The 16,086-nt window shown below is 36.7% G+C and overlaps 1 protein-coding gene across 3 annotated transcripts in view; it reads left to right on the plus strand.

Moving 5' to 3' along the window:
• The window catches only part of LOC115448313 (myotubularin-related protein 10-A), a 29,779-nt gene that overhangs the window by 694 nt on the left and 12,999 nt on the right, over positions 1-16,086 (plus strand). For 2 of the 3 annotated variants that reach the window (XM_030175711.2, XM_030175712.2), the window contains exon 2: positions 3,570-3,624. In XM_030175711.2, coding sequence (XP_030031571.1) covers positions 3,570-3,624 — 55 coding nt within the window. Of the gene's footprint in view, positions 1-3,569; positions 3,625-10,008; positions 10,057-16,086 lie in introns of those variants that run through there. The other variant, XM_030175713.2, reaches the window with a different exon arrangement.

Below are 16,086 nucleotides of genomic sequence, written 5' to 3' on the forward strand. Positions count from 1 at the left end.
CCTTCGGGGGTTACATAAAATAATTATAACTGACTTTGGAGGGAATACAGATTATATTCTTTTAAACATAAATAATTAGATTTCCTGTGTAAAGATAAATTCCTTTCTTCGATATAAATTTTTTACCACACTATGGACGATGATGAATATTGCACTGAAATATTACATGTTATTTTACAACAAATAAAATGTTGTATTGAAAGACATTCAAGTCTATATATTTGTAGGCATCTTAACGCTAATAATGACCCCCCACCAGAGGCAATTCTTGGGCGCTCAGTCTTCACACCGAATGCATGCCCATGCACAGGGGAAATTTGCAGTGGCCCTAGGCAAACAGTCCAATATGTATAATTCATGTTTGTAGCTACACTTTGAGAGCTATGAGGGCTTGAACATTTCCTGGCCTTCCTCAGAAGGTTCCTTTTCCTTCCCCCCCACTTTCCTTCTCCAGATATCCCCTCCAACTTTCCTCCAGGGCCCTGCAGTCGCTAAGCTGGAGGATCCAATTTGCAGGTTTCCTCTGGTATTGACTGAAGAGTCCAATAATAAAAAAAACATTAATAATGACAAATAATGTAGCTTAGACTTGAAAAATTAGTATTTGAAATATTAGCCTATTAGGCAAAGTAAAATCAAATGTAAATACCTTCAAATATCAAATAATCCTATTTTGAGGCTTATCAAATATAAAAGCACAGTAGAGGTAATGACAAATTGGTAGTATATCATGATTTTTTCTCATCCCAAAACACAGTTATGAAAATATTTTAATAATAGCATAAAAAATCTTGAAATAGAAAAGATTCACACAATAACAATGAAACATTTATACTAGAGTTAGTGTTGATAACTGTTACTAAAATATAAATTTCACCATAGAAATATATATGTGGCTTCTTACTTTCTATGTAACAAAGGTGAAACTTTGAAGAAATGTATGTTTTTATTTTATAAAACAGATACACTCAGTGTTTTGTGCAGTGTGATTTGTATAATAAGCCTTTCCCAGTACAAAAGTTCTAGGGTGTATATTAAAAAAAAAAATAGTTTATCTATACTAATTTTAAAAAGAAAGTCATATAGGACACCAAAAAACCGAAGGTGTTTGTAATTATAATCCCAGCACTGTATTGTACAAGATGTTAGATTACTTGAAGGACCTGTTTAAGAAGGGTATTTAGTGTTTGATAATTATCGTCCCTAATCTATATAAAATATATTATATCTTATTTTATTAATTGAATTTTAGCATCTAGGTTTTTTTGTCTTCATAAGCCAGATTTGATATATAAAGGGATAACTGATCACACTTCAAGGACATATTTATATGTAATGACTGATAAGATAGTTCAAACAAGTAACTACCACAAGGGAATTTGACTCCACATATCAATGTAGACGGATAATATCTTTAGTAGCTCAACCACTGTTACATGTACAAATTTGCATATTCTGGGGAAAACCTTAGAAATTTTGCTGCAGGAGATCTACTGGATACAGCAAAATTTTGAAGGTGGTCTATGAGAATAAAAAGTTTTGGAACCTCTGAGTTACATGAAAGCATGAACTGCTGTGTGTTTAAATAGGTCTCTCAATTAAACATACATACTGTATACTGTCCTTTGACTGGGCATGAGTCTCCTCTTCTACTGAGAAGGTTCTAGCCTTCTACCACCACACAGGTTGACAAAGTTGAAATGTCTTTAGCCTGCTTATAGAAAATAAATATATCTCTCTTAATATTGAGAGACTATTGTGCTATAAGGCGACTTTGAGTAAACATCATGTTTTCACAGACATAACAATCTTTTAAAATGGTTAATTCTGAGAATTTATCTCTAATGGGGAAAATAAGGATGTTATTTTAGACATCTTCTAGGAAAACTAAATAATGAAAACAAATTCAGTCCTAGATCAATTGCTATATTGCTATTTTTATAAGATGAGGTTTTAAAACAAACAAGTGCATTTGAGGATTCATAAGGTATTTTTTTTTTTTGTTACAAAGTATATTACAATTTTATGATTACATCGCGCGATCAACGAAAATTAAATATACGTGATATTTCATTAGCCCCAACTTGTAATATTTCGTGATTTTATTTCCGAACCCCCCCCCCCCCTTTCGAGCCTCACGTGATTAATGGACGAACCCATAATCATTACTGCCTATGGAGTTCAAAACTGCTAAATAATTTTGGGTGCATTTTGATATTATGGTTCCTGACAATCCCAGTGACAGACTATTACTGTTTGTAAGCAGCTACCCATGCTTCTATCTAGCCTATGTCCTTCCCAATCTCAAATTATCACCATACCAAATATCACTGATATCCGTTGGGAAGTTTTTGAGTTTTCGCGCTCAGACAGGCAGGCAGACAGGGGGGGTACTTTGTTTTATAAAATAACATTTCTATTAACTTTTTAACAGGAGCAATTCCATCATACATGATTGTTGCGTAAGTTTAAACGTTTAAGCAGCGCACGCAACGAAAGCTCTCAAAAGAAATAAATCATCCTCATCAGTTTTTAAAACATTGTAAAATTTATTTAAATAAATAAATCCCCATTTTTACAACATTTTTCTTTGATGCTCTGCTCCATGCTCTAAGCCCAGTGTTTCCCAATGTGGGGCAACTTGATACTTAGGGGGGCAATGCAAACAGAATTTTCAGTTTTTCATTATATGTTTTGAAACTTTACTTATGATGTTTTGATATCAATTTCATAGAGATTTCTTCCTAAAACTTATAATTTATATTTCTTAAGAGAACAAAACAATTTTTAATGGTTACAAATTATGTATGGGATGCATAAATATCTTAGAAATGTCAAGGTGGGGCATGGCCTAAAAAAGGTTGGGAAACACTGTTCTAGCCTAAAACCTTCATCGATAAATGGGCTATACAACAGTTACGTCGCCGTTATTGAAACATAAGAAGATAATTAAGTTTCAAGATAACATTCAATGATTATATGTTTGAATTAATAAAAATCAGTTCTCTGATTGTTCTCAGCGTGGACGGTCGAGTCCACGGGCTTTTAATGTAATATAGTATTAAAATCATAATTATATAACCGACATTTTTAAAAAGCTCTTCTATCCGCGACAAAATATAACTCAACTCTAAAAAATTTTTTTAGTTCGAACCAGTTATTCCTGACATTAACGCGTTCAAACAAACAAACTCTTCAGCTTTATATAATAGTACAGACTAGAGATAATATTACATAGTAAGTATCAGAAAAAACGCTGCTGATAAATTCGCAGGAAAGCAAAATTCGTAATGTCTGTTATTTGGACAACATGCTTCTTCCAGTTATTTCAGTTTAAAACCAAACTACTGAACAGATAAAAAAAATCTATGAAAACTGGATTATAACTGGACATTAGGTATGTTCTTTCAATAAAAAAAAAAATACAAATGTGTTAATAAATTATCGAATTCTGTGATAACAAACATAAAAAAGAAAGACGAATTGATAGCCTCCTCCCTTTTTTGAAATCGGTTAAAAAGGGAAGCGCCTTCATAAAGTAAACTAATATAAACATTGCTTTGTTACAGGGCAAAGGCGAGAAGAATGGTTCGTTGCAAGAGTTGAAACCCAAATTACTAAATGGTAAGTGTGTATAAAGTTATAGTCTATCCCAAGGCTTCCTACTAGTATTTCAGTTACTCTTAGGACATCTATCTATCTATATATATAAAAATGAATCCCTATTTCCCTTGGTCACGCCATCACGCGTGGACGGATGGACCGATTTCACGATATTTTTTTTGTTTTGTTTGTTATTGGCAGGACAAGGATTTTATGAAAAAAAAATTCAAAAAATTACGCGGAAAATAGGAAAATTAAAGAAAACTTAACGACAATATTAATTTTACATAACTGTCAGTGGATTGAAATAACTGTCAGCGATCGACAGAATGCGCGCATGCATACATAGTTAAGACAGGACAACGTCTGTCGGGTCAGCTAGTACGCAATAAAAACCCGATACTAAGAAGTAAAATTGAATTATTGTTTATTAGGTAATACTATGAATAAACAAAGAGTATCTTATGCTAAATAAAGAAACAAAATTGAACATAAGTATGTATCTTCTCAAACCTAAATCTATCTAATGTAAGTCGTTGTTACAAAGTGAATTCTGCCATTTCAATTTCGTGCGTTTTTCAAAACTTACTTGCGCGCGTCATTTAAAATTCTTTCACAGTCCACACTGTGGCCTGCGGGCTCGGAGTTGAGCGCCCTTGATCTATCTCATCTGGGAATTCAATCCCCAGCAGATACTATTAAAAATTCTAAGTAACTTGCACTTTACTGATGATAGGACTCTCATATACCTATGAGAGGCCACCTGAGAAGGTACACAATGGCTATTTCTGCCGCCAAGCAGCAGTGTGTAGTCACTGTTATGTTCCGGTTTGAAAGACATTTTAGTCAGTATAATTACTGGACATAACAAGACTTAACATCTCATGTCTCAGCATGGCGAGCGCAGTGGAATACCAATAAAATACTTTGTATTTCAAGGTGTTCGATAGTGCTTATACTGTTTATGGGCGTATGGCTCACCATCAGGCGAATGGAAAGCTTGTCTGGTCATTTAACGCAATAAGAAAAACACTGCTTGCAAGTACAAAATGGACGTCCAAGTCAGTCTAGACTACTAAACCACAAGCCGAAATAGTTTGATTATATCTATACTTCTATACTATTATATAAAGCTGAAGAGTTTGTTTGTTTGTTTGAACGCGCTAATCTCAGGAACTACTGGTCCAAACTGAAAAATTCTTTTTGCGTTGGATAGCCCTATGTTCGTGGAGTGCTATAGGCTATATATCATCACGCTATACCCAATAGGAGCGGAGCAGTAATGGCTAATCTCAGGAACTACCGGTCCAAACTGAAAAATTCTTTTTGCGTTGGATAGCCCTATGTTCGTGGAGTACTATAGGCTATATATCATCACGCTATACCCAATAGGAGCGGAGCAGTAATGCCTAATCTCAGGAACTATCGGTCCGAACTGAAAAAATCTTTTTGCGTTGGATAGCCCTTTGTTTGTGGAGTGCTATAGGCTATATATCATCACGCTATACCCAATAAGAGCGGAGCAGTAATGGCTAATCTCAGGAACTACCGGTCCAAACTGAAAAATTATTTTTGCGTTGGATAGCCTTTTGTTCGTGGAGTGCTATAGGCTATATGTCATCACGCTATACCCAATAGGAGCAGAGCAGTAATGGCTAATCTCAGGAACTACCGGTTCGAACTAAAAAAAAACATTTTGTATTGGATAGCCCTTTGTTCGTGAAGTGCTATAGGCTATATATCATCACGCTATGACCAATAGGAGCAGAGCAGTAACGGCTAATCTCAGAAACTAGGAGTTTGAACTGAATAATTATTTTTGTGTTGGATAGCCCTTTGTTCCTGGAATGCTATAGGCTATATATATCAACACGCTATGCCCAATAGGAGCGGAGCAGTAATCGCTAATCTCAGGAACTACCGGTTCGAACTGAAAAAATATTTTTGTGTTGGATAGCCCTTTGTTCCTGGAGTGCTATAGGTTATATATCGTCACGCTATGACCAATAGGAGCGGAGCAGTAATGAAACATGATGCAAAAACGGGGACAATTTATTAGTTTTGAGAGCTTCTGTTGCGTGCGCTGCGTAAACGGTTAAAGTTATGCAACAATAATGTATGACGGGATTGTTCCTCTTAAAAAGTTCTACAAAAATATATCATAAAACAAAGTCCCCCGTTGCATCGGTCTGCCCGAACGTGTTAAACTCAAAAACTACCCAACGTATTAGGATAAAATTTGGTATGGAGACAGTTTGAGACCCTGGGAAGAACATAGGCTCCCGGGAAAATATACAGGGTCATTTCGACATTGCGTTACTAAATGAAACCACAGGTTCGTGGTGACCTCTGCTAGCACCGTGCAAAAAATTATTCATAAATAACCAATATTTACGTCAATAATCCCGATTTTAGATTTATGGTTTTTTGATCACGCTGTCTCTTGGCGCGCTTAACTAAAGTGAATGAACTACGTCACAGCTGATGATATTATTACCGAACCTATAGGGTTCAGAAGGTCAGCTCACAAATGAACTCCCAATACGTACACTGACTTGGTTGCAGCAGTTCATTGAGTCAATAATTAATTACTACAAAAAATATTTCGTCAATTAAAAACGTTATTTTCGTTAATAAAATAGTTTTCTTACCAAAAAAGTTACCTACATAATTACTAAAGTTACAAGATTTAAATCTATTGGTATCGTATTTTTTTTAGATTCTACATGATATTCCGACATTTATTTTAATTCCAACATTAATATTTCGGTTTGTCATAATATCTAAAAGAAGACATTACCGAACGTCATATTATGCTTTCTGTACCATTTCTTTGCTAGATAGGTACACTATGGCAACACGTCCGAGTCTTTGACCGAGTCCGAAGAGCGCGCGATTATTCAATACAATAGTCGTACTCTTTCTCCCCTAAACTCGCAGTGTTGTCAGTATAAACTTTTTTACCAAAAAGCTTTCTAAAACGACACAGCATTTCAAAAATTCTGTTATTAGATTTTTTTTTATTACATGATGTTCTAACAGATTTAACACACAATTGTATTACAAAATAAAATAAGTAATGATTTATGATGAAATGATTAATGAAAAGTCTACCTAATTAAAATAATACACAGCAATATTTTAGTATTTTTGAAACATTATTTTAAGTAATAAAGTATAATAGAGATTTTGGATTCAGTCATTCATTTTCAATAGGCATACAGGGTATAAAATAAACAAGATATTGCACAATAAGGTAATAATAAAAAAAAGTTTGGTAACACTGCGAGAGCACGTGTTAGTTGTAAAACTCTGGCTCGTCAATAATCGTGTACCTCCAGACTAGTGTTGCCAAGGTCAATTTGTTTAAAATCAAGAAGGTAAAACAAATCGAGATTTAGTGTTGTAGATCGGGACATAAAAAAGCAAGTATTTTTTTAAAATTTAAGTATTATGTATTGCGTTTTACAAGAAATATCACTGCAAGTCATGCTAAAGTTGCGTTTTAATTTGGATTTCTGTTTTAACATCAAAGCATAGATCGCCGGGTAGTCGCATCTCTAAGCAAGAGAATAAAACAAAACTGTACCTTCAGCGCTAGTGAGATGATACGTGCTATTTTGATTGCATTGTCGCACTCAACACAGTGATGAATGCGTAGTTTATTTTTTCATAATACTTAATGGTTTTAATAATTTTATTTGTGTAAAACGGGTCACGTCCCCAGAACTCTGAAAATCGGGACGTCCCGCGCAAATCGGGACATCAGGCAACACCATTCCAGACCCTTGCCGCTACTTTGTGGAATTCGCTAAACTCGTGTGTCGCGTGTTGGTCGGTCAGGAACAAAGAAATTTAAAGTGGTCCCCTAAATGCGACCTTAACACGTATAAAATAGAGTCTATTTTTAGAAATATTTTTTGTCATTTTGAATATTTTACGATCGCGAAGTTGCATCGTTGACGCGTACGCGAAACTGAACTAATCACAATCTATTGATTATGTTTCTATCGGAGGCTGTCATTGCGATTTTAATGTGGATTTATGAATTTGCGATAGGTACTGAATGGAAAAATCCAATATCATTTTGTCCGACCCGGGATCCGATCCCGTGACCTTAGCAAAGCATCCGTACTATAATACAACTGCGGCACCGAGGTAGTCACAAATTAACTGTATTAAAAATACTTTGAACTATGAAACAACTTTTAAAGGCACAAGCAATCTACAAATCATCATTAGGTATTGGTAAACGCATTTACTATTTTGAAAACATGTTAAGATACCTATTGGGACGCCGCGCCGCGCCGAGACGCATCCCGTCGCTCGACATTTTTACCTCAAACTATCACATTACCTAATTATTATCAAGATTGTAACTTCGTTATTAATTGTTCGTGTGAATTGCCAGACTTGCAGAATGATATTTTATTGTTGAGTGTTATAAATCTGAACGTTAAACGTATTTATTATACCTACTTATCTACTAAAATGGATGAACTACCGACATTAGAATGTGTGTGTTTTGATTTAAAAGAATGAAACCACTTTAAAATTACAGAAATCATGTGTTATGTGTACCTAACTTATGCAGTTGTGGTTGTTTGATCAGTGTCGTTTGCTTATGATGATAGTTTGAGCATAGAAAATATTGTTCTAATGAAATGTGATGATTAGTGCGTGATGTTTATGTTGGCGTTGGATGTCCACCTGCAAGGTGGACAGACGACTTGGTAAACGTCGCAAGAACACATTGGATGCAGGCAGCTTTCGACAGGTCCGTCTGGAAATCTTTAGGGGAGGCCTATGTTCAACAGTGGACTTTATGTGGCTGATGATGATAATGATGTTTAGGTATGTGTCTTTTTGTAACGTCAGCGTAGCGTCGTCGCTGCTGGTCTAATTGTTGATTGAGTGATGTGGCACGACACAAAACCCTAGGTAGTTAAAGCGGCGACATCAGCTGTTCGGTTGCGGCGCGGCGCGCGCGGTGCGACGAACTACCCTTGCGCTCCGAGTGTGCATCACTTGTTCGTGTGCGTGAGCAAAATATTATCAATGACTGTGTGCGATGTTGCCGCTCCGACGAATTCTAGTATAGTAGTAGTGGCAAAAGGGTGTGTAAAAATAAAATGACTATTTGAATATTTATTTTGTTTGAAAATTTTATTTTTTTGTTTTTGACCTTAGGTTAGAGTAACTTATAGTAAACTACTTCTTTCAAGATGACTTTCTCGCAGTTAAATTTAAGTCTAGGGTTACAAAATGACCCTGTATAGCGTGACTTTTATAACGGAAAACTTTAGCCCGAAAAACTTTATAACGCGGGCGGAGCCGCGGGCAAAAGCTAGTCTTAAAATAATTTATTTATAGTGTAAATATTATAATTAACTTTAACGCGCTACCTTTATCTTATTTTTTTCAACACGTGTAAAAGTGTGTTGCGTCTCACCTTGAAGTGGGATAAGTGCAGATGAAGGAAAAATAAATAAAGTAATGCCCTTCATTACGTAAGTAGGGTCCTTCAAGTATAATTAATTATATGTAAGTTGTATACGTGTTTATAGGAACGCCATGCACCATACTTAGATTTCGTGAGTCGTAACATGCGAAGTGTTAACACATTGCATGACATATCTTTGTCAATATATTGTATATGGTTTAGAAGCTATATTGGACTATACATACACAGGAAGCGAAAACAGTTTTTCCGATATAATCTAGATAAAAAGTATAGCACTTAGTAGTATATGTATGAAGCTTCCTGTTTTAAAAATTGAAAATCGCTTGAGTGGTTCCAGAGATTGGCCCCTGCAAACTTACAAACGAACTCTCAAACTCTACCTGTTTATAATATCAGTATAGATTTATTGCGACGATCATAAATAATGATAGTTTGACTCTCAGAATAATATCTAGTCATTATTATTCTGAGGTTGACTTTGTCGTAGCTATTTAGTGTAATTTACTTATTGGCGCCATAATTTTCTTTCTGTACAAATTCTGTCATAATTTAGTAGGATTTTGATTCACCATCTATCAATCTAAAAGTACGTATATTAAATAAATTACAGTTCTCTAAAACTTTATTTCGTAATAAATAGAAAAATCTGTACCAAATCAAGTAATAGGAATCTAAGTATTTAGTAGTTTGCTCACAATCTCGCCAAACACTTTCACGGACCATAAAAACCAAATGGCGATTAGTGACATCGAATTAAAACACTATCCCTTTTTGGCAAATAAACACGTAGCCTATCCCCCCTTCTCCCACCCCATTATCGATTATGTCAAATACAATGGGCAATAAACGATTACGTATGCGTTGCGTACGCTTAACTGTACCGCCATTTATGCGAGCCTAGTACTTGTTATGTGCCGATGGTAGGAAGTTGTGGCCCATAGACCACTGTAGAGTGTACCGTAGTGTTGACATGGGCGTGCTGAGGAGAGGTGAGTTTGATTCTTTTTTAATTTATAGATTTTATTATCAGCCAGGTTATTTATTTTTAATACCTTTCGTCATGGGTTTTCCCGTAAGTGGTAGATAAAATATCCACTATTGGGCGTCAGTATTTACGTCCTATATCGTCTTGATATATCGATTGTAATCAAGCACAGTGCCGCTCCCTTGCAAATCGTTTCTTTTCGCTAATAGGAGATTTTAGAAGGCGCAGGTAGAGACGCAACTAGTGGACGCTATTTTCGCCATATGTCCCAAGATAGGGGGCGAACATACCGCCGTATCGAGCACAAATCCCAGACTTTGGGCCTTAAAATTATTCTTTAAAAACACAAAAATTTCGTGACGTATATATTTTTACCCTGTTCGTCTATCGATGACAATGCATAACAGTCGATACATATTCATAAAACATAATTAGTTGATCACAAGTTTTATGTTACACATAAGTACAGTTCAGAAATATACCTATGATTCCATTTATGGCGAATAATGTTGTTTGTGACATCGTGTCGGTACTAACAAAACAAATAATAACAAAACTATTTGGTTAGTAAAAACGTGTGGTCATTATGTTTATGTTGTCCTAGTACCTAAATGGGAATGTTGAGGGTAAATTGTAAATAGAATAAGAAACATACAGCAATTTATTAATTGTAATATTTTCGATCTCAGATTATTTCGTCGTGCAAAAAACTTTGTATTCGTCCTTAAATAGCCAATTCCGGTATAAGCAGAAGCGATACACCCTATAATATCTTTGCCCTAATAAAGTTTCAACTTTTAAGCTTACCCTGGGACTTCTTGTTCCGCATATCTCAACGCCATAGGACATCAGAGCTGAGGTTCAAATTGAATTCGTCACCTTGACTCACGAGATGTTAGGCCTCATTATTTTTAGTAATAATTATATGGGCTTTAATTTTATATCGGGACAACATTATAATGTTGCTTGGCGAAAGGAATAGAAGTTGCATCGTAACTACCGAGAGTAGGACTCTTGTGTACTAGATACGACATAGATTGATCTATTTTTGAAATCATTTATGTTCCCCAGTCGAAGCAACTGTATTTTTTGTAACAAAAAACAAGAACAAACGCCTCTATCCCCCGGAGTGGTAGGCAGAGAGAAACTACATTCACCGCTGTGTTCCGTCTCCTGATGTGACCTATGACCTCGTCCCCTAGGGCGAGGTCATCGCCAAATCAGGCACGAGTTCCAGACTCCGGGCGTATATCAAGAAAAAAACTAATATCTCTGTCCCGCGATTCGAATACGGGACTTCAGAGCGCAAGTCTGTACATGCAAGACAACAACGTCACCGAGATAGACTTTCTAACAATTCTTAAGTTACGTCTCGAATTGAATGATAAAATTTCTGAATGTACAACTTGCGAAGCTCGCAAGACAACCGTGCCAAATGCATCCGCAACGCGCCGCGCCGGCCGACGACTGAAACTGTAACAAAAATGATGGCCGACCGTATCGGTATTTTATTGAATGCTTTACAAACACGCTATGTTTCGAAATAACATAGATTCCTCTGTTTCTGGCAGCGATACAGTCGAATTTCATAGAACAATATAGCATAAGAATCAGTAATCATTCTATTGATATCAAAACCGGCTGCAATGCTGCAGCGACAGAATGCAGAGTGCCGAAAGGTTTATTAACCCAAATCCCATACATATGAATGACTTTCGTTTTTTTTATAGTTACCTTATAGGTCCCCTATCCTTCCTGTCATACTTTAGTCTCCGCTAAGTTATAGTTGTCATGACACTTCTGGTATGTCCTGAAGAGTGACGTCATCAGGACGTACCAGAAGATATACAAAGTATAGTGTATACTTGTGTAGGTTTTTGTTTATTATGAGAGTCCTAGTCGGTGGGTTTACTGTTGCTATTGTTCTTTCAATTATTAAAAAACATTCCTTTGCTACAGGCAATTTTTCATCCCGAAAGCAGAAAATTAAACAGGTGGATACAGCTAAAATCATTTATACATATTATTTATACACCTGAAAAATGGATTGGCTCGCCCCCGATCACACTGTGGGACGAAACACCCGTAGCGAAAACAACCACTAAAAAGTCACAAGAAAGTAGAAGTTAAAGTTCGCAATTTCGGTTACTTGGACGACATACTCATTCCAGTTATTTTAGTTTAAAAAACTGAATACTGAACGGATTTTAAAATATCTCTATGAGACTTGTATGGAAAGAAGTATAATATCCTTTCCATAAAAAAAAGGATTTTCCAAATCGAATCGAATCGAAATATTATCCTTTTAATGTAGGTCTAGTCAGCCAGATTTAACATAGAATATGAAGTTATAAATTTACTGCACTTCTCAGCAATACGAATATGAAATGCAAGAAAGCTCCGGTATGATAAATGTGCATCAAACATTCCCAAGTCGAGTTATTTATACATTGCGTGCTTGTCGAATGAGGGCAATAATGTTGTACTTTAGGTAAATCTTACCCACTTTGTATCCACAAAGAGGTGAATAAATTAGGTCTTACGACTTATAATCACACACACACACCATCACGCATTTATCCCCGAAGGGGTATGCAGAGGTTCAACCAGGGCACCCACTTTTTGCGGAGTGTGTTCCCTCCCAAAATGCGATAGGGGGCGAGCCTATCGCCATATCGGGCAGAAATTCCAGACTGCGGGCTGATATTAAGCAGAAAAACCCAAATATCACTTTGCCCGACCTGAGATTCGAACCCAGGACCTCAGAGCACTGCTGTACCGCGCATACAGTACAACTACACCACCGAGGCAGTTACGACTTATACAAATATAATTATATAACACACTATATGCCTTTGCCTCGCTTCGAAGCGTGGGTGGCGTGGTTGCACTACGGTACGACTGCAGTGTAATGTCTCGGGTTGGATACCCGGTAACGTGATGCTGGGTTTTTCTATTCAGTATCAGCTCTGAGTCTGCAATTTGCGCCTGATATCGCTCTCGCCCACTCTCACATTAGGGGATGAAATACACCCGGTGGAAAGTGGGTGCACTTGTGGCGCCACTGCCTACCCCTTTGGGAACAAATTGCGTGAGAGTAACTGTACCCACTTTTGTCCCCATAAGTAAGTCAGTATTCGGTAACTTTTGAACTAAAGAACACAAATTTTAAACGCACACACATGTATATTAAAGTACGAGACTTGATCTACCTCTGAACTAAATGTTACTACCATTCAGAGGTTTACAAGTTACATTTAAACGACATTCATACATCTAACATTCACTTTAATATCAGGAGAAATTGGTAGAACGAACATTTTCGGATTCCGTGGCATGATAATTTAAATCCTTCATAAATCTAATTACATTGTTATCCATAATATGATATTGGTAAACAGATAAGTAATATAGATAACACGATATAAATTGAAAATCCTGTTGAATTCGGTTCAGACGCGATTTAATGAATGTGCGATGAATCATGAACGTTGATTGATAAGACAAGATATTCAAACAAAAAGTAGTCATTCCGAACATAGTTTGGTGTTTACTTCACCCGCACTGTACCAACAATATACGAGTATATCAATACATTAGGCATAGTAGGATACATTTTGCTGTTACAGGGAGGGTCCTATTTTTTTGGTGAGGTCACACTAACGACTTATGTAGTTAATTATTGCAGTAATCGAGATAAAGCATAGGTGTAACCTGGAGTAATCATAAGACAATAGTTATAGCAAGTGCAGGTATTTGACGATTTACTTCAAATAACTTGCCTCATTTTCTTTTTGACTGATCACTTACCTCACATCAATCCAATGTTAAAAACGCCCAAAAGTCATTGCCCGTCTTAGGAATAGAAGTTAGGTCCTCTCAGTTCCCAAGTCTTATACGTTAACACTGTAGCAAGGACGCAATCAGACCAAACAAAGGTAAAAGACCAAGTAATCATTGTTTGGTTTGATCCTGCCCGCGTGCTATAAGTCACCGCTCCAACTGACCGGGGACGGCCTACGCGAATTACTATTGTTTACGTCAACATCTTATTGTCTGGTAACTGACAACGGACAGATGTCTGAGATTTTGGATATCTGGAACATATTTTTCGACTGCAAAATATTTTATTTCAATCCGAAAACAAACCCTAAAATTGAAAGGCGCCAAATTTTTGCTCAATATTCCAAAAGATGATATCTAGTGTTTACTAATAGCAAATAGCACGAAAAACATCATCATCTGCCTTCTTCAGCGATAAAATTGTAATGTTATGTTTATATTACGGTAAATGTGTTTGCAAAACCGAATGCTTTCAACCAGATTGAGTCAAAGGCGATTCACGGTCACTGCAGATTGCGTAAAAACTTACTAGTTTTTTCCTTACAATCGGAACAGAATCGGTTCATTTTTGTACTTGCGAAGGTTGTGCTAGATAATTATTTGCGTGGAAATTAACAAGGATTCGATACAATCCTTAAAATAATATTTATCGAATAAAACACGAGACTGCATAAATTTCAGGATGAATTGGAAATCGTTAGGAAGGTCGCTTTGAATAGATTTGTTTATGGATATTTTGGGCTTCGTTTAGAATCTTATTTCAGCTTCCGTAGTGCAACTGTCTACGATAAAGCAAGAAGTCTTGGGTTTAATTCTTGCACCACGATAAATGTGGCATCCTCAAATAAATCGGGGTTCAATTATTGCGGGGCTAAAGTCCTCCGTAGTTCCTAATGCTAGTCAGTCAACCAAATATGATCTAAGTATGAATCAAGAACATATCCGCGAATATACAATGTATTTATTTCTAAATATAGTAGCACTCCTGCTGCGTTACGATTACAAAAGCATTAATAACATCGCGGCCAGTCATCGCGATGTGGCGTTTAATTAACCGTTTATCAGAGCTTCATTGGTAACGTACCAACTACCAACTGATCTCACTTTCGCACGCCATGTAGAGATCGTGCCGTTTTTATTTTTATACGCGTGAGTCACCGGCTGTAGGTCATCTCTAGAGTTGCTACACCCGCCGTGTATGTCATTATGTATGTTATCGCTTTATTGATCTACGATAACGTTTATGCAGTTAAGGTTTGTTGGTGGTAGTATATTTTTATCCGTCCGGATACCGACCACCGTTCAGAAGGTGTAATGTCATAGTGGACCACGTAAGTGTGTCGCTTTCCGAGATGAGCCTGTGTATATCGGGTTTCAAACGGGCCGGCATAATTATGTTGACTTGAGGGGTAATCATCTCTTATCAATCGATATTCTATCTGGACCCCACTTCGCTTACTATTAGGTACAGTGGGGTAATTTTACAGTGATCGTATAAAAAACTAAGTTGCTTTTAAGACTATATAGTGACCATCACATACATGGTGCAAGATCTTTGTGGCAAAGCCCGTCGTGTCTCGTTTTCGTAAGTTGCTTTTAGGGGTAAACCGGTATACAAGTAGCCCAGCAGTTGGATGATCATAAACCATAATACTATGGTTTGTAGCAATGAGAAACAGAATCGATTATCGCGGTTCTGACTTAGTCCAACAGTTTATCTCTGCTGTCATGCAGCAGTGCGCAACCACTACGTCGTCGTCTACGTCAGTAAAATTAGTATATGAGACTCAAAAACTGATGTTTGCGAATGAAGAATGCGGTGCAGTATGATGCATGGTTGTTATTCTATGTTCGATGTGACGTTGCCACTGTGGGTAGTCGTGACGTTTGACTTGGAGTATATGGCCGGCAAACATCTTGACCACATTACCGCTTGGGGAGGAAATACGTAAGTGCAGGCATAGTTACAACCAAAAGTAAACCTCACCACGCGGTAGTGCTCAAGATATTTGCCGGCTATTATACTTAGTATTGGCTGATCCTAGACCAAAATTATCTAGCATTTGCCTTGTATGAGTGAAAAGAAATCTACAATAGCAATAGATAAAACGTGTATCTAGTATAAATTTTCTATCACGGGGTGACGCGTCGGTGGCAAATATTCTGGAATCTCGTTGTATTTAAGACCTGA

This window comes from Manduca sexta, chromosome 8, assembly GCF_014839805.1.
Source record: "Manduca sexta isolate Smith_Timp_Sample1 chromosome 8, JHU_Msex_v1.0, whole genome shotgun sequence".
NCBI lineage: Eukaryota > Metazoa > Arthropoda > Insecta > Lepidoptera > Sphingidae > Manduca > Manduca sexta.